Genomic DNA, 19,214 nt, shown 5'->3' on the forward strand with positions numbered 1-19,214 from the left:
GTGCACATTTGAACGTGTGCATCTGAAGTTTGAAGTGTATTGAAATGGAGTGTACACAATGCATCTATGTGTTTGTATTTCCTGTGTGTGGAACGCTGGCACCCCAGAGACTTCCTGTCCCTTGACAGCATACAGAGAGAGAGAGAGAGAGAGAGAGAGAGAGAGAGAGAGAGAGAGTGAGAGAGAGAGAGAGAGAGAGATAATTACCTTGTCATCTTTCTCATAGTCCTCATCCTCGTCCTCCAGCAAGTCCTCCATCGCTTGCTGCACGGCGGTTGCCACAGGAACAAGAGAAGAAGAGAGAGATTTAAAAATACACAAGTGGGGCAGACAGGTATTCTCATTCATTCTCATTACCACAGATTGCACTATGTACAGTATACTGTACACATGGCTGATGTTAACACAAGTCAATACAGGGCTGATTGTGGGACTGTTAGTCTTCCAGGCCAATCTGAGCCCACCTCTGACCACCCATTCCCCTACCTCTCCTATCACTACAGGGGGTAGAGGAGAGGAGAGGACAACCTCCAGCAGAGGAAGCCCCAGTGACAGAGAAGTGTAACTATCTGCTTCACTGGTCACTAACTGATGGAACAACAGCCATTTCAGTAGGGTCCTCCCACTAACCCCCATAACACACACAACATAACTTAGTATCCCCTGGGAAAGAGGAGATCTGTAGATAGTCGGACGGACAGAAGGACGGACAAACAAGTGGATGGACAGACGGATGGAGAAACAGGCAGAGTCGGTGGTATCACGCGTGTATTCTTGCTGCCTGCCTGCCTGCCTGAGGAGCAGTGGTAGGACGGCACAGATCGTTATTCCCTCCTCTCCTGCCTCCTCCCCGTCAATCACACATCAAAGCTACAGGGTCAGACGCAGCGGCATTACCATAAACAAACGGGCGCATCATAAACCCGTAAGCTGCCAAGGGGGTTGCATTTATCTCCTCCCATTATCCCATACCCCCTACCCTACCCCCCCGCCCGCACCCGCAAACAAGTTGGAGAAATCCAAAAATCATTACTTCCCAGAACAATAGCTTTTGTCCCTTTGTTTTACTGGAATAATAAAAAGTGTGGCTGACATAAGCTCCTTATGTAAATACAGCTTCCCGCAGAAACAAAGAGAGGTTCAACCCAGTTGTGCTGAGCGTGGAGAGAGTAAATACAAGTCATGGCGTTGTGTGTGTGTGTGTGTGTGTGTGTATCTATCTACAGCTTAGTATGGTTGTCTAACTTGTTCTACTCCTGCCCATTCGCTGGAATCCATTGGCGACCACGGCAATCAACTGTTACCGAGCTAACGAGCAAGTGTCCCGCATCTATAACTCTCGTGTACAATAAAGACCTGGGCACCGTGTTAGAATCAACAACCACAAAGGACGCGCTCAAAATGGATCATGGGTTTCTCCAAACACAGCCTTTTTTTTTACTACAGTATACAGCACAGTAACATACTGTAGGCCCCATGTTATCTAAAAACAGAGAGAATATCAGCATTACCGACAGAAACAAGGATACCGTCACCCCCCCCCCCCCCCCCCCCCCCCCCCCCCCCTACGTTCTCTTCTCCCCTCTTGCCTGGGGTAAAGAGAACAGCCTTGTTCACCGCTACGAGAGTGCGTAGTATTATACATAAATAAAAGGAAAGACATGTCATCTCATCTGCCCTGAAGATTGCCACAACTAAACGCTGTTGTCTCCGGAAGACATCAATTACCAGCGCGGTGCTGATGAATTCAACAATTTCCCCTGTCCTGTTATGATGAACACCTTTTGGGTATATTGTACCATTCAGCTGTTTATCCCCTTATCGCATCGTTTGAATTACTATCATTACAAACCGATGCTTCAAAGACTCAATGTCGACAGGATCGTGTAACGTTCACACAGCCCACGACACGCTTCAATCCAACACATTACCAGAGGGGAAATTAACATATTCAAAGCATTCAAATCATCTGAACGGTACAGGTTATACTCACAGATTACAGAGGGTACAGGAATACATATAAAGATCCTGCACATGTGAAATATGTAAAATACATAGCTAGGTGTAATGCAGTGGAGACTCCTCAGAGGAGGAAGGGGAGGGCCATCCTCCTCAGTGGATTTCATAAAAATAAAAATAGTGAAAGATTTAAAAAGTTAGTATTTTTAGATAAAACTATACAAAATATATTCACATGTCACTAAATAATTGATTAAAATACACTATTTTGCAATGGCCTACAGTAGCCTCAGCAGCACTCTGTAGGATAGCACCATTGTGTAGCCGGAGGACAGCTAGATTCCATCGTCCTCTGGGTACATTGACTTCAATACAAAACCTAGGAGGCTCATGGTACTCACTCCCTTCCATAGACTTACACAGTACTTATGACAACTTCCGGAGGACATCCAACCTATCAGAGCTGTTGCAGCATGAACTGATATGTTGTCCACCCAATCAAAGGATCAGATAATTAATCTAGTACTGAAAGCATAAGCTACAGCTAGCTAGCACTGTAGTACACAAAATGTGGTGAGTAGTAGACTCATAGAGAAAGACAATAGTTGAACAATTTTGAACCCATTAATTTATTCAAAAATGAAGGAGTAGCAAGAGAGAGAGAGAAAAAGCTAGCTATATTTTCAATATTTTTTTTCACAGACTTAGCTAGCAAATTCCGCTAGCTAGTTTAGCCTACTCAACCACCCAGCTCAAACAGAGGGATGCTATGTTAGCTAGCTGGCTATGACTATCCAACACTGGAACTCTTCCAAGTCAAGGTAAGCTTTTGGTTTGACTAATTTATTGCCTTCTGGGCCCACCATTGTAACTGCTAAACTGCTTTCTGACTGTACACTGTACCGCATTAGCCAATAGGGTGACAATGATGTACGTTGTGTGTAGCGGTTATGATATGAAGGTTTGGCTTGCAAAGTTTTTTTTCCCGCCTGGTCCCAGTTCACAAGTGAAGGGAAAAGGTGAGAGGAGGACAGCGCGTAGATGTGAAAAGGGATACAACGAGCTGTTTGTATGTGGCTATGAAAGTGAATGGTGTATTTATTCCTCCGATTCTGTTGAAAAAATGTCTTAAACAAAAGCATACGGAAAGAAACGGGGATAAACATACCTGAATTTGTCCAATAGAAACTCTTGTTTGCAGCTGTTGGGCTAATGATTACATCCTAGTTCAGCTGGATGCAGGAAAGAGTGTACAAGGCGGCATTGAATGTGCCACTGACCTGTGTGCACCTACGTTGCAAACTTTCGTTTATAGGTCATGGTTGTAGCAACCTCATGATGGGTATAGGGAACATTTTAGTATCATGTAGTAATCTAAACCTATCGCCGTTACATTGAACTGGGTGAACGGAATATGAATGATAGTCATCCAATATGCTGTAATAGAAAAAAGACAATGCTCATGAAAAAATAATTGCCCTCCCTCATCTTAAACGGCACCGACCGCCACTGGTGAAACGTATAAATAAAGTATAGACCATTTAGTATGGAGCAGTGCTCGTGAACACATGTCCTGGAGGGCAAGTGTCCTGCAGAGTTTATGTGAGTCTGGCTTGTTTAAAACCAGCCTATAGGGTCAGTGCCATGGCAAGCCATTTCCTCTTGTTTGGTCATTAAGCCCCAGTAGGCCGGAGATCCTGACACCTGTGTGCCCTAAAGGAGCAGGGAACAGGGAGCTGACAGAGATATTGATGTACAGTAGGCAAGTACAGGACACTTGAAGTAGGCCTGCCGGCTGTGGGAGGAGAGAGAATAGGAAAACTACAGTGGATGTGTGAATTCTGGAATACCACTCAGGCCTTGGATGGGTCGATGAACCTGAACACGCACACACACACACGTACGCTATCACACACGTGCGCGCACACAAGGATAAACACGCACATGCACACACCAGACAAGATCGACATCACCATTCGACCCCCTGAGCTGCCGCTGGCATCATCTTCACCCCAGCTCGGTGACGTCCGCCCTGCCAAGCGAACGCCGTCCCCCAACCCCCCACACCCCCACCACCCTCCTACCACCACTATCTCTGCTGTCTTCCTCCTAACCTTTCCGAATGACAGCCGCTAGGGGAATTGACGCCAAGGCAGACATCCCGCCGAACATGAAGATATACTCTCCTTTTTTTTCCTCTCTCTTCTCTTCCCCCTCTCCTTCTCCTCATCTTCCTCTTTGATACGTGAGAGGGTTTTAACCTCTCCAGCTGCCGGGGTCTGCTCCAGTCCCCTCCAGGCCCTGCTTGGTATGCTGTCTCTGTGTGTGTGTGTGTGTGTGTGTGTGTGTGTGTGTGTGTGTGTGTGTGTGTGTGTGTGTGTGTGTGCGCTTTGGTGCTGGAGGAGAGGGGCGAGGAGAGGGGAGGGCTGGAAGGCTGATAAGGACTGTGGGCAGGCAGAGCTTGTCTGACCCATACGGGCCCTTCACAAGCTGTCAGAGCCCTGGCCCTCACAGGGGGGGCCTTCCGTCTGCGCTGACCCAGCCCTGGCTCACCCAGCAGGGGGCAGAGAGGGGTGAGGCTGGCTGGGGCGCTCTGGGACTGGGGTTGACGGGGCCTGCCTGTTTTCATGATCACACAGACCAGTCAAAAGTGCCAATCATAATCATCACTACATTCCAGAGAGATACACATAGTATTATCTTATTGATGGACACATTTGACACATGTCAGCACTGAGTCAGTCGGACCAACGCAAAGAAAACCAACCTCTGAGTTTTGCTCAAACAGAACCAAACTGAGATAGACCTTAGTTTGTATCAGAAACAGGGCTGGTGTGTGTGTGTGGTAGAGAGAGGCAGGTGCCTGGCTGGGGAAAGTAGGAGTCACAGGGTAGAGGAGGCTCTGGGCTAGTGTCTGAACACCCACACACTGTCGAGACACACACACACACACACACACACACACACACACACACACACACACACACACACACACACACACACACACACACACACACACACACACACACACACACACACACACACACACACACACACACACACACACACACACACACAGCCAGAACAGTCAGAGAGAGCAGCAACAGAACAACAACAAGGACTGCGGCAGAACACGGAGAGCTGACATTGTTAGCAGCAACGGGTACAGAGGTTCACAGGGATAGAGAGGGGGGAGGCTGGGAGACTGGCGCGCCGTTCTCGCCCCACTCCCAACCCCGTCTGCCTGCCTGCCAGCGAAGAGGAGCAGGGGCGGCACGGGGGAAATCAGCGGGGCACAAACGCTTCCAGTTAAAAGTGACATGACCTTTTGATTTTGTCACCTGTCACCGACTGCCATGTCTTCCGCTGCACTGAGGAGCGCCTGCCAGGCACCACAGCCTCCCTCTCTCTCTCCTTTTGTCTATCTCTCTGTTTTTGGGGCAGGGCCACTGCGGAGGTGTTCCTTTGGTTTGAGTGAAGGCACACTGGGCCAGGCTCTCTCTCTTTCTCTTTCTCCTCCTCCTCCTGCTCCTCCTTATCAGAATATAGTTCATTCTCCTCTCTTTCTGTCAAATCAAATCCTTATGGGGACACATGACATCCCATTAACTTCTTCCAAGGCTTGTTGCTCATTTAAATTAATTATATCCCAACCTATTCTTTCATGGTACAAGCTAACAGAAATGGAATGCTGTCCACATCTAACTAACAAGACACTGATGGCCAAATAGATGTACTGTGCATTCACAATCGACTTAATGTGAGAAAAAAGACAACAATTAGTCCATTCAAGTAGAAGGGGCAGAGAGAGAGAGAGAGAGAGAGAGAGAGACAGAGAGAGACAGAGAGAGAGACAGAGAGAGACAGAGAGAGAGAGAGACAGAGAGAGAGAGAAACAGAGAGAGAGAGAGAGAGAGACAGAGAGAGAGACAGAGAGAGAGAGACAGAGAGAGAGAGAGAGAGAAATTAGACTACTTGACACTGGAAAGAATCAAGCAAAACACTGACCAAACTAGAATGCTATTTGGCGCTAAACAGAGAATATACAGTAGCAGAATACCTGACCACTGTGACAGACCCAAAATTAAGAAAATCCTTGAATATAGAACCCTTTCCACAGAGGAAACCCAAAAGAGTGCTACCTGGAACCAAAAAGGGTTCTGCCTCGAACCGAAAAGGGTTCTCCTATGGGGACAGCTGAATAATCCTTTTGGAACCCTTTTTCTAAGAGTGTACAGTCTCAGTGAGCATAGCCATGCTATTGAGAAAGGCCGCCATATGCGGGTACAAGTTCCTGACACTTCTCCCTATTGCCAATGATTTTCCGGGAACTCAAATATTATTTTGAGATTTCCCAAAACTTGTACGAAAAGCTTGGTGAGGAGAAGCCTTCTGTAAAAAGAAGAAGAAAACATCCAGCCGGCTCCCACCCATCGACTGCCCGCAAAATGAGATGGAAACTGAGCTGCACTTCCTCACTTCCTGCCAAAGGTATAACCATATGAGAGACACATATTTCCCACAGATCACACAGACCCGCAAAGAACTTGAAAACAAATCAAGCATTGATAAACTCCCAGATCTGTTTGCCGAAATGCAGCAATTTGCAATCACAGCAGCAAGATTTGTGACCCACTGCCATGAAAACAGGGCGACCAGTGGAGCACAAACAACATTGTAAATTCAACCCAGATGAATCTGTTTACTTGTCTTCCCCTACGAATCGCACTACAACTATTCGCAAGAAGTTAAAAACACTGTACATAGCTGATACTATACATTTCATCCTTTTGAAACCTTGATGAGCGCCATGTTTACTGTATATTTTTGTTGTTTGACGTTTTCAGTTTCTTCTCACTTCCCTTTATTGCTGATTTCACTTGCTTTGGCAATGTAAACATTTGTTTTCCCATGCCAACAAAGCACAATTCAATTGAATTGAGAGAAAGATGGAGAGAGAGGGAGGGAGTGGGAGGGAGGGGAAGAAAATACACCTTAAATCTTGGCTGCCAAGATATCAGAGACTACGTTGTGTACGTATTGTGATTTACAGGCGAAACATGCTACCCAGATTTTAAAAATAACTTTAGACAGATCCCTGTACATAAACTCCCCTATTCACAACCAGAGAGAGATGGGATGGACTTCACGGTTGTCAGAGTTTTTGCTTTGTTTCAATGTATCTTGTTCTCTTTTTGTTTTGTTTCCTTATAGATCATTTCTGTACATGCTCATGTATGTAAATATAAACTATGTAATACATTCAATTACGTATACACCCCATACACTTATCCACACACTCCCGTAGGCAAACACGCCCATACAAAACCACGTTTTGTACACGCGCATGCAACCCACACGGACACACACACTACCCGACACCTGCATGCATGCTCACCAACACTCCATAGACGTTCCCATTGTACCTCATTGTACCTACTCAATGTTGCTACACGAATACACTGCATGATTTCATTGTACCAATATATATATATTCTTATTGCTTTGTTTACTTATCAAAGCAAAATCGTTTTTTAGATTATCACATTATTACAATTTTTATTCATTTTACTTCTATTATTTGTAAAAATATAATAATATTTATGTGTATATATATATATATATATACTTTTTTTTCTTCTTTCTCTTATCGCCATTACTATTATAAATGTTTTACTCTTACTGTTGATGTCATTATGTCACTTCACTTTAGCAACAGTGGCCTTGTCATTCGTGCTAATAGAGCCTATCTGGATCTGAAATCTGAGAGGGGAGGAAGAGAGAAGCACAGCGAGCGACAGCGAGAGAGCGAGCGAGAGACTTTTGTAAGTGTAATGTTTACAGTAAATGTTTTATTGTTTATTGTCTACTTCACTTGCTTTGGCAATGTAAACATGTTTCCCATGCCAATAAAGCCCCTTGAATTGAATTGAGAGAGAAAGAAAGAGCCTATCCGAATCTGAAATCTGAGGGGAGAAAGAGAGAAGGACAGTGAGAAACAGAGAGAGAGAGAGAGAGAGAGAGAGAGAGAGAGAGAAAGAGAGAGAGAGACAGAGAGAGAGAGAGAGAGAGAGAGAGAGAGAGAGAGAGAGAGAGAGAGAGAGAGAGAGAGAGAGAGAAGAGAGAGAGAGAGAGAGAGAAAGAGAGAGAGAGAGAGAGAGAGAGAGAGAGAGACATCACCGCCGTCTTTCTACACCATGACAGCATGTGCTATAATTAACACCTCCACAACATCTGGTAAAGAGTTTTCCGGGCCAGTGGCTCAGCAGTGCCGGTCGGTCTTCCAGGGACGGCCCTACAGGCCTCCAGCTTTTCCATTCCAGCTGAGCTGTACCCCGCTTGACTGAGCCCAGCCACCCGGTCACCCAACCCGGCAACAACTCAGAGACGGAACCTCCCAAACGGTTCCAGGTTTCAAAACAAACGGGGTGGTGGTGGGAAATGGGTGACTAGGAGAGGTGATAGGTGCTGATGGAGGTGGTGGTATTGTTGGCGCGGTCATCCTATCTTTGTCTCCAGACACTAGTCTACCCGGAGGGTGCAGTACCACCTCCAAACAGTAGGGGTCAATACTGAAACACAGAGGGCCAGTATGCAAGATGAACAGCTCTTTACATAAAAAAAAATATAGTTCTATTATTTTCCAACTGCAATGAGAATAGCATGCAATTATGTTGTGGCATTGGTCAGACTGTCTGCACCTGTAATGATGTCTCAACACTTAACACTTAAAAACACCCTGTCCCCACCACTCTGACCAGCAGCAGTACCATATTCTCTCCCTCTGTCCTGTCAAGGCTCACATAGCCCAGCAGTGTCTGGCATGTTAATAGCATCTTTTATCCATAACAAGCCACACACCGCCTTAGAGAGGGTGACACACGGGGTCATCTAATGGTGCCACAGCTGACAGACAAGATAACAGGGTTAGAGGTCAGAGGTCAGAAAAAGGCAAGGTAAGAGCTGAGGCCAGTCACACTGTTGCTGCACCAGGTCTTTAATAGCTGGTCCAAGGTCATCTTTTCTGTTCAGCACGTCTACTGGTGAAGGTAAGGCTTGCATGAGGAGAACCGGTCTGATATATGTTGTATAGGAAGAGAGTAATAGAAACGAAGAGAGTTGCACACTCCATATATATATATATAACCTCCCAGTAAATTATTGGGTGTAAAAAAAAACACCAACGTTTCGGCATCACCGTGCCTTATTCAGTTTAGTGTCACGAATGCTTGAACCAGGTTGTGTAGAGTAACCAGAGCGCCAGTGACCCTGAGGTGAAAATGACAGCGTGTAGAAACCCAGTGTGTTCGTTTACCCATTATGGACAGGGCTGTGGTTTTGGTATAGAATACGAGAGGGATACTCACATTGAACCCATCACATGGAACTCATTTTATTTCATTAGGGAGTTTGTAATCAACTGAATCCAAGAGAGATTCCTCCAGTATTACCCTCATCCCACGTTTTTGTAAAAACCACAGCCTTCCGGATGCTGACCCTTTTGGTGAAGCACAATGGTTTCATTTAACATGTTCTTTAAAGTATTTAGTGGCCGGGTTGTTATTTTCTTTTCCAGGCGAGTGAACGAGGGGGCCACAACTTTCTTTCTCTCTCTAAACCCCCCCCCGCCCCCCGACACCAGTGACAGAATGTGAAACACTGCTTTAAAACAAACAGGGACATGCCTTTGGGGATACATCAGTGTCTGTGTGTGTGTGTGTGCGTGCATGTGTGTGCGGCCGTGAAAGAGAGCTTGGCTCGTGCACGCGCGTGTGTGTAACATGGGGGACAATCATTTTCATATCATATACACAATCATATCCCTTACAAAACTGTCCTTCTCCAAGTGCTATAGTGCTTTCTGGATGGCTGCAACTGCTGTGTGTGTGACTCCGCAGCAGAGGGCTCATATTACTGCAAGGTGAAATTACTGTCTGTCTGTCTGTCTGTCTGTCTGTCTGTCTGTCTGTCTGCCAATGTGAAGATGGCAGCCGAGCCCAGGTGGGAGAAGCAGGATGATACACTCCTAGAGAATGGCCCCTATAACATATCACAGCTCCTCAACCATCCTGCACAGCAGTGCTCAGACACTGACAAAGAGAGGAAAGGCGAGATGGAGGCACTGATATCACACGCCAAGAGCGGTGATTTTCTACAGAGGACGTCTTTTGTGCCAGCTATACGGCATGTTCCTTCGGCGCAATGGTCTCGGATGTAAGTGAAAGGTGCTAATCTAAAACAATTACTCCCATTCTCCTGCCCACGCATCCCCCATATAGAATGTACACAGTGGGAGAGAGTGCGAGAGACTCCGTCCCAGGAGTTGATAATGAACTAACTTCCCATTTTTTAGGGGACTGTGTGTGAGTGGAGTGGAGTGCTGTGGCTCATCATGGGAATGGGGCTCAGTCAGCGGCTTTGGTTAATGGGAAGCATACCCGTGTGTTTGTTTACTGTGGCGGGGAGCGGAACCCCCCCCCCCAATACCTCATCTGTTGTGGTTACAATCGTCAAACTGTAGAACAATGGAGGAAGAGAAAAGAGTAGGGGGGAGTAATAACATAATGGCAGCTCTGTCTGAACCCTCCTCTCTCATTGGAAGCACAGGTCACTAATAGTGAACCACACCAACCTGGTTCTGCAGGCACGCAAAAGCGCACATGCACAGACAGCCGGACAGACAGACAAAAAGCCAGCTGACCTGGTTTTGGCCAGGGCTCAGATCTCACAGTTGTCATAAGGCTGGGAGATTTTCCTTAACATGTGATCTGACCAGGGAAAACTCTGGGCCCAGGGTCGTTCCTGGTCAGGCCACTTTAGTCCGTTACAATTCCTGGTCTTGTACTCATCGGCCACAATACTGTTCAGAATGAGGAGAAGTGTAAATTGACGTTGATATGGGGTGAATAATATACTGTGTTCACAAGAAGAGGGGACATTTTTTTATTCTATCAGATAAATACCACTCATTACAGTGTTAACTGGTTTTAATGTAGAAGCCAATTCGGAGGGGGGGGGGGGGCTCTTCTGCATAGAGAGTTATTTGTATGTGAAGTGAATAGGTATATGCAATCTTTATTGCTTTAATTCAATTAAAACGTGCCTGGTGAAATAACATCGTTATTCATAGATCATATGGAGGCAAATAAATAATGAAATCCTTTTTTTTGGTTTGTGTCTACAGATTTCTGTCAAGCAATGTCGCCATCTACAGGGAAATACTGTATATACAGAGCATTGAAGCAGGAGCGAAGCACCAAGGTACAAAAACGACAAAGCTGCATGTGTGCACTGCTATGTGCGTACGTGGGTTTTACACTCAGTAACTGCCCGTTGTAAAAATACATGCATTTCTTGCTGTTAATTGTGACCCAGCTACAATAATGTCTGCAATGGCTGAACACATCTATGCCTGAAGCCTGTTCAAGTATTTCCTAACATTCAGGTAATACTAAAACTAGTACATTCACAGCTACATCCTGTTTAAAAAAAAAAAAAGGACAATTAGTTATTCAAATTCATTTCGCCTGTTGTTTTCATTGGTTTAACGGCTATCTGTTCCATATCCTGAACAATCTGCTGAACTGCGACCTCGTGAAAGATGAAGTCATATACGTTAAGAGAGGACAACATGTGGTCTCTTTATTGTGCATTCTGGAAGGTAGTCTGGAAATGCTCTTATTAAAATGAATCACTTCATTGTTCACGCTCGCACCACAATTCCGGTGCAGCTTCTGCATCACACGACTCTCCAACTACACCCCGGTGATTAAAACATGTCCACTTCTCCGTGACATTGCTTTGACACTGTTTAATTGGAATAGGAGATAAAAAAAACAACAAAAAAAACACAATTAAACACATATAATACCAGGTAAGTGGCGTAGCGTTGCTCAAGGTGACAAGCTATTATTTCCTCCTATGCAAGAGGAAGAATTTGAGAGCGATTCTTGAAAGTTCAAGGCAATTGGCGTTTCTCATTTAGAAGCGTAATGGAAAGAATTTTCCCTCGGTGTCTGTTTCTTGTTTGCATTAACTTTGCGACTCTTTTCAGTCCTATTTCTACATCTAGAGAGAAGGTGCCAACACAATGTGTCCACTCCCTAGTCCACATCTGTTACCTTTATGTTTCATGGATTTTGTCAACTTTTTATTTGATTTTATTATTTTACAAATACATATTTACAATAATGATGTCTTAGCACGTACACATTATATATATTTTTTACTACGTACATTGTTTGTACGTGTTTTTTCTATAGTAAAGATGACAGTATATTCAGGATAAAATCCATATTGAAATGAGATAAAAGAGATGATTGACAGAAATGTGTGTGAGATGTAAGCGCTTGCCATATGACCTAGAACGAGACAATTAAAGGGGCAGAACGGCGTAGGGATACTTAAACAGGGACACTCACCACGTCTTGCCTGGTGTCCTTCCCCGAAGCGACAAGGATATAGTTCCAGGCCAGCGGCAGCAGCAGAGCCAGAGGAATCATGTAGAGTTCAAAGTTCCACACCACGAGAACAAAGAGCTGCAGAGAGAGAGAGAGAGAGAGAGAGAGAGAGAGAGAGACAGAGAGACAGAGAGAGAGAGAGAGAGAGAGAGAGAAATAGAGAAACACTTGGGACTTAATGTAGCAGAGACCTGCATTGACCTCAAACTGCAAACACACATTCGCATTGCGCGCATACGCATAAACATAACACACAGACCCATACATTTGATAATATATGTATGATAATCAAATAGAAGAAAGCCTTAAATGGACGGCTGTTGTGACAAAACAGGACCCCTGAACCCAGAGCTGGGACAGGGCCTACGAGGCCAACAGGGCCACCCTCCACCTTCATCGGAGGATAAGTACGGACCGTCACAACACTCCCTCTCCACGCCAATCATCCGTCATCCACAGGCCTGAGGTCACTCTCTGTTTCAAGCACAACTAGTCAACATGACCTTAACCCTCCGACCCTCAACCCAGCACCTGACCTGCCACACCATGAGCCCCCTAACCCTGTCACCCCAACCCCACCCACCCCGAGATGCCCATAACCCTGTCACCCCAGCTCCAAATACCCCTATTCCACCTGCATAGTCATCTGTCCTGTCCCTCTCTATCCCCCATCTCTCATCCTAACAAATAAAAAGTGTAACTCCAGAACTGAGTGCCCCAAAACCTGTATTCTGTTTAGTACAGAGTCTTTTGCAACCCGAACATAAATGATCATGATCCTGTGAAAATGAAATGCTTGAGGAGACATAAAAAACACAAAATCACTCATGTCAAATTGTTTTAGCGTGTGTTGACTGGTATTTATTTATTTGGGTTGGGGGGAGGATGGCACATTTTTGTGAAAGAATAGATAAAAACAGTTCAATTATTTCTCGAAACATTAAAAACATATTCCGACATATCTATTTTTTGTTGGAAATGATCAATGTAGAAAATACATAATAGCAATGTAAATAAAATAATACTAATCCAGGTGAAAATATTTTATACATATTCATATATTTTCTGACAATGCACATGAATCAAACTCAAGGACGCAAAATGTTCATTCATTATTTCAAGTCTATAGAAAAAGACTTGAAATTGTGATGGGAGGACTACGCTTTGAAATGAATTGCATCTGTTGCAAATGCATTCACAATAGATTGTTACTGCCTTAATGGTAAACTTTCACTGACAATGAAAATGAGGTTTGAAACAGGAAACAGCCGATACATCGGGCTGTCTCACCTTGCGCGGTCAATTATGATATATACATGACAAAGCTATACGTTCGGCTGAATGAAATAATACAATACATTTCGATCAATGTATATCTCATAATCAGCGGGAAAGTGCTGGAGTTTACTAACGTTCTTTCAGTTCCTTGCATGCCTCTCGTGGAGCAGCTGATGTGTAGGTGGATACGTGGGGTACGTGTGAGTCCTCACCTTCTCTCCTCCTCCCGTAATTTACAGGCTATAGGAATAAAAGCTTCAACATCTTCCCTCCTGTTGACCTAAAAGGACATTGCACCTCTGTGTCTGCGCCCGGCCTCCCTCTATAAACCCCCTGCCCTAACACATCTCTAGTACTGGGTTGGGCACTAGTGCACTAGTGGTCAGGTGTGTTGTACTGTGCTGGGCTCCCTCTCCATCTCCGCGGATCATTGGCCTATCCCTTACAGCCTCGGAACCCAACGCAAACACGCGCGCAGACACACACACACACACAAACACATCTAAAATGAATGTGTAACTTACCACCACTAAGCCATAACAAAATTACAAAAGCCACATAAAACTCCCAATCTCTTAAACAACTAAAAAGTTGACAAGACCCCCCCCCCACAACCACAAATCATGCACTCATACAAATTTAACCAGTTGAGATATTTGTGTACACAAACAAAACAAAGACATAAATAAAACATTACAAATGAATTGGCCAGGACATTAGCATATTGCTCAGAGCCAAATATCTCCGTCCACAGTGCAGTACTACCATGGTGGCCAGCCTATTTCCGTCTCTTTCGTTTTCTTTAATAAAGGTCTGTTTAGGGAATTGGAGGAATACTCTTCAATAATTCAGGAGTGCTTAGCAACCTCCAGTACCTGTCCTCCTACTTCCACATCCTTCCGCAAGCCGCCACAAATACTGTCTGTGTGTGGGCTCAGCATTATCTAGTGTTCTTTCTCTAGCACTCCCACTCCAGTCTAATGTCAGAACACAAACGGAACCGCTCTCACTAATCTACTGTTACTGTACTGCACAGTCCCACCGCAGTGACCACGCAGGAGAAATAAAGATTCACAGGGTCTTTTAGCACTGAAGCAGCGAAACCACATCACCCTGAACACTTGTGTCTTTGAGCAAAATAGGAAAAAAGCTATTTCTCCAAACAAATGCAATTCAGTTCTCTTATGCCTATTAATGTTCTACACCTAAATATAACTTCGCACATACAGTGTATAAATACATCTTAACCAACCTAGTTGTTCCCTGTCTATTATACGTTATGCGTTCTCATACGAAGGCGTGATATTTTGAAGTGTTTCTGAGAGGACTTGCAGCTCCCCCCTCCTCTGCAGTGTCTGGCTGGTGTGTGGTGTGTCTGTCCGTCTCGTTTCCCTGCGCCTGGGGTTATTTAACCTGTTGCCCACCTCATCCCTCCCCATTTGGTTATTCTAGCTCTGGGCGAGGCTGTGACTGACAGCTGGAGGAACCCGACACCCCGGCCCATCAGAGGCCAAGCCTGCCCCGTCTCACAGCCCCTCGGCTGGGGAGAGGAGCCCGCAGCGCCGGGACCTTTCCCCAGGACCAGGAGACCACATCCCCCACATTGCTATCCCACCGAGAGGCTTTCTGCCTGGGGAGGAAGGAGAGAGTGTCAGCCGTGGAGGTCTGTGACTGGAGAAAGAGCAAAACACATTGAGATAAAAAGGCAGAGGGGAGTAGGGAAAAAGCTGTATACAGTATGTGCTTTGCTTTGTGTGTGTGTGTGTGTGTGTGTGTGTGTGTGTGTGTGTGTGCACCCAGGAATTGTCAGAGCTCCCCACACACAGCTCACAGGCTAGTGTTACGGAGCGGCAGCACTAGCCTTGGAGACACGGCTTTGCTCCATCCCCGCATCAACTTCTGTCACGTTATCCTTCTGATTCTGAGAACTCATCGAAAGTCTCGTGGTGCGAGACTGTATAGGTGTGTGCGCGTGGGTGCACATGCGTGCGTACACATGCATGTTTGCATTACACAAACTCCCTCGAATTAGGTCCCGGGAGTATTAGATAGAAGGAGAAAACAATGCAAATGATCACTTCCTATTTGTCGCACACTGAAACAAGAGCGATTCACTGTTCTTCTTCTGGCAAACAGCCTCAACACGGCATAAAATATTATTAACGCATTAGGATTTACGCTAGCAGAGGATGTTATGTAGATAAAAAAAAATAATAATAATTAAAACATTTTCTTATGTCAAAGAATGTCAAAATGGAAACAGAATGAGAAGCATCAAAAGTGAACATAGACATATTCAACTCAGAGCATCATACACAACCGTGCCGAGCTCAGGCCGCTTAATAGATGTGCAGTTTGTTTCCAAATCACAGCAAACCAGCCCGTTAAAAACCTTACTGAATACAAAACACAAAAATAAAAATATACTTCAGTGAAACAATTAGAAAAACTCTTCTAGGTACCTCCGTTGATCCAATACGAGAATATAGATATTCTAATAATCTAAAATGGGAAATAGTACATGTGCCTTTATTTATACCAGACAAACGTTTTATGGCATATTATGTGACATGAAAACAACCCCCCCCCCCCCCCCAAAAAAAACCATTTGGTTATTTCTACAAACTAATAAACAGCAAAAACAGCAGATAATCATGTTAAACTCTAAATGATTATTTTGTTAACATGTAGTAGACACACAATCATTTAACTTTCAATAGAATGAATAACATCCCTGCCTTTATGAAGCATTCCCTTGTCAAAAGCACACACGGCACAGACTTAGGAAACACAATCCGATTCGGGAACAGATGAGTGTTTCATTCATCTACTAAACTTTGATGAAGGTAGAGGATTTGGGCTTTATGGTTTTGGGCATTATGTGGTTTACTGAACACCACTCTGGTGCTCGGCTTTACGGCTTGGATAGGAAGTGCTTTGGCGTACATGGAGCGTGTACTAGTCTTACTCCTCTCCTCCAGAAGTCGACTGGAGTTTTGAATTTCAGAGTTAAGTTGGCTTTATCTTTATTACATGGACATCGACTCCAGATACTAGCTGACCGCTGCCAGACAGCAAATAGAACAAGTCATGTTTGACTGGAAGCCTGTCTTACTTCGTTGGACAGGACAGTCCCATTCTGTGGTGCTAGATTGCCCCCTGCTGGTGAGACAAATAACTAGAGCTGTTTCGCATTTGATAAGGAGCAGTTGGACATGACATCTGAAACGTGGAGCCAGATATGACCAGGTACTACACTCAATCTGTAATAGAAAATGAACTAAAGACACCCACAAATGGTCCTGTCCTGTAACGGTGTCCATGAATGAGAAAAAAACAGAGATAATTATCTTCAGATGTGCTTCTGTCTGTCTTTAACAATCACACCCCAGACTCCACAGTGTCCTCTGGCTCAACCTGCCATTGTATTTCACTCTCCCTCATTTTTCCAATCAGAGAGGTAGTAAAAATGTTATAGTTTATCTATTCCAAGCTGTCCATTGCTCTGTGGCAAAAACAAAATCCTGCTGTTAAAAGTTAGCAAGCTTTCACAAGTGGAGTCAAGAGAGGAGAGGTGTGTGTTTGTGTGTGTGTCGTGTGTGTGTGTGCGTGTGTGCCTCTCTGTGTGTGTGTGTGTGTGTGTGTGTGTGTGTGTGTGTGTGTGCCAGTGCCATAGGTTTTTCTATTTTTTATTTTATTTCAGCAGGGTGAATTTTTATCTCAATGCAAAGCAGGTGATGGGTGCTCCAGTTTCCAGCAGAAGTAACTTCCTTGTCTGGGCTCTCCCACAGATAAGAGTCCTACTTCGCCCCAAATAAAAGGCCCTGGTATCATTTCTCCTGTCTTCCACACAACCCCCGTCTCCTGCCCTTCTCACCCTTCCTGGGCCTCACAAAGCCGGCTTTATTTGCTCCCAATTCAAGGCTCAATTGCGGATAAAGTTACGGCAAATTTGTTTGGAGGAAGAGTTGCTGAGGCCTGCGGTCCCTGGAGCAATAACAGCCTTGTCTTTCAGGGGCCCCGGGGAGAGTTGGCATGACTCACCAAACAGAACCCAACACCACCGAGCCTGACAATGGCCCCAGCTCACATGCAGGGAGGGAAGGAAGGGGGATGAGAGTGGTGGAGCGAGGGAGAGAGAGGGAAGGGATGGGGGGGGGGGGGGGGCTCAGCTTGCAGGTGTTCAGGTAGAGAGGAAGCAGACGCTTAACCCCCCTCCTCTCCCACACACACACACACACCACCCGTGGTGCGGGACGGGAGGTAACTCCAGCTCTGCCCATTGTGCCAACGCCGCGGGCACTGCTGCCACAGTGGCTGGTTCTCTGTCTGGGTTGTGTGGTGTGTGAGGCTCACTTACCACACACACACGACTCTAATCGCAGTTGGCGCTAATGGCTGAGGCGCACATGTGGCTGGATGGACAGATACGGGGAGAAGGAAAGCAGGAGAACAAACTAGAGAGAGGAAGAGAGGATTTGTACCTGTTAGCCCACCAGACTGGATCTGTCTGGACACTAATCTGAGACAGAAAGGCATTACATTACTGCTGTGTGTGTGTGTGTGTGTGTGTGTGTGTGTGTGTGTGTGTGTGTGTGTGTGTGTGTGTGTGTGTGTGTGTGTGTGTGTGTGTGTGTGTGTGTGGTCAGAATAAGCAGTATTACAACAAATGGGTTGCTCCAAAAATATCTATTACAACTACCACTACACAGTCACACACACACACACACTTCACTAGCGTACCACCTTGGCCAGACGGGCCCCCTATAAAAACCCACTTAGAGAGATGAGTGAAGTGATTAAGAGGCCTCTCAAAGCGAGGGAGGGGAGAAGGAGGCACTACCTGTGTGGAGGAGAGGACCTGACAGTACAAGTATACACTGTGGCGTTGCTTAAGGGTCCTCTCCAAACTCCCAATTACAGCCCACGGCCATGTCCACTTTGACACGAGGCGCAAGAAGGACAGAGACAAAGTGAGAGAGAGAGAGAGACAAAGAGAGAGAGAGACAAAGAGAGAGAGAGAGACACAGAGAGACAAAGAGAGAGAGAGACAAAGAGAGAGAGAGAGAGACACAGAGCTAGAGAGAGAGAGAGAGGCACAGAGAGCGAGAGAGAGAGAGAGAGAGGCACAGAGAGCGAGAGAGAGAGAGAGAGAGTGTTAGAGAGAGAGAGGAGAGACACAGAGAGAGAGAGACAATGAGAGAGAGAGAAAGAGAGACACAGAGAGCGAGAGAGAGAGAGAGAATGAGAGAGAGACACAGAGAGCGAGAGAGAGAGCGAGAGAGAGAGAGAGAGAGAGAGAGAGTTAGAGAGAGAGACAGAGAGAGAGAGAGAGAGACAAAGAGAGAGAGAGAGAGACAGAGAGCGAGAGAGAGAGAGAAAGAGAGAGAGACACAGAGAGCGAGAGAGAGAGCGAGAGAGCGAGAACTCAATGAGATGCCCACACCATGGCGTTCCATGTTCCATGGTGTTAGACACCTTTTACCAGGAATCCGAGAATGCAGAGCACACCTTTCT

At 45.5% G+C, this 19,214-nt stretch overlaps 1 protein-coding gene across 4 annotated transcripts in view; it reads right to left on the bottom strand.

Moving 5' to 3' along the window:
* The window catches only part of LOC139389691 (multiple C2 and transmembrane domain-containing protein 1-like), a 227,384-nt gene that overhangs the window by 41,590 nt on the left and 166,580 nt on the right, over window positions 1-19,214 (bottom strand). For all 4 annotated transcript variants that reach the window (XM_071136580.1, XM_071136582.1, XM_071136581.1 and 1 more), the window contains 2 exons: window positions 12,381-12,497; window positions 208-264 (listed from right to left, as the gene is read on the bottom strand). In XM_071136580.1, coding sequence (XP_070992681.1) covers window positions 208-264; window positions 12,381-12,497 — 174 coding nt within the window. The remainder of the gene's footprint in view (window positions 1-207; window positions 265-12,380; window positions 12,498-19,214) is intronic.

The sequence above is a fragment of the Oncorhynchus clarkii genome, chromosome 30 (assembly GCF_045791955.1).
Source record: "Oncorhynchus clarkii lewisi isolate Uvic-CL-2024 chromosome 30, UVic_Ocla_1.0, whole genome shotgun sequence".
Lineage (NCBI taxonomy): Eukaryota > Metazoa > Chordata > Actinopteri > Salmoniformes > Salmonidae > Oncorhynchus > Oncorhynchus clarkii.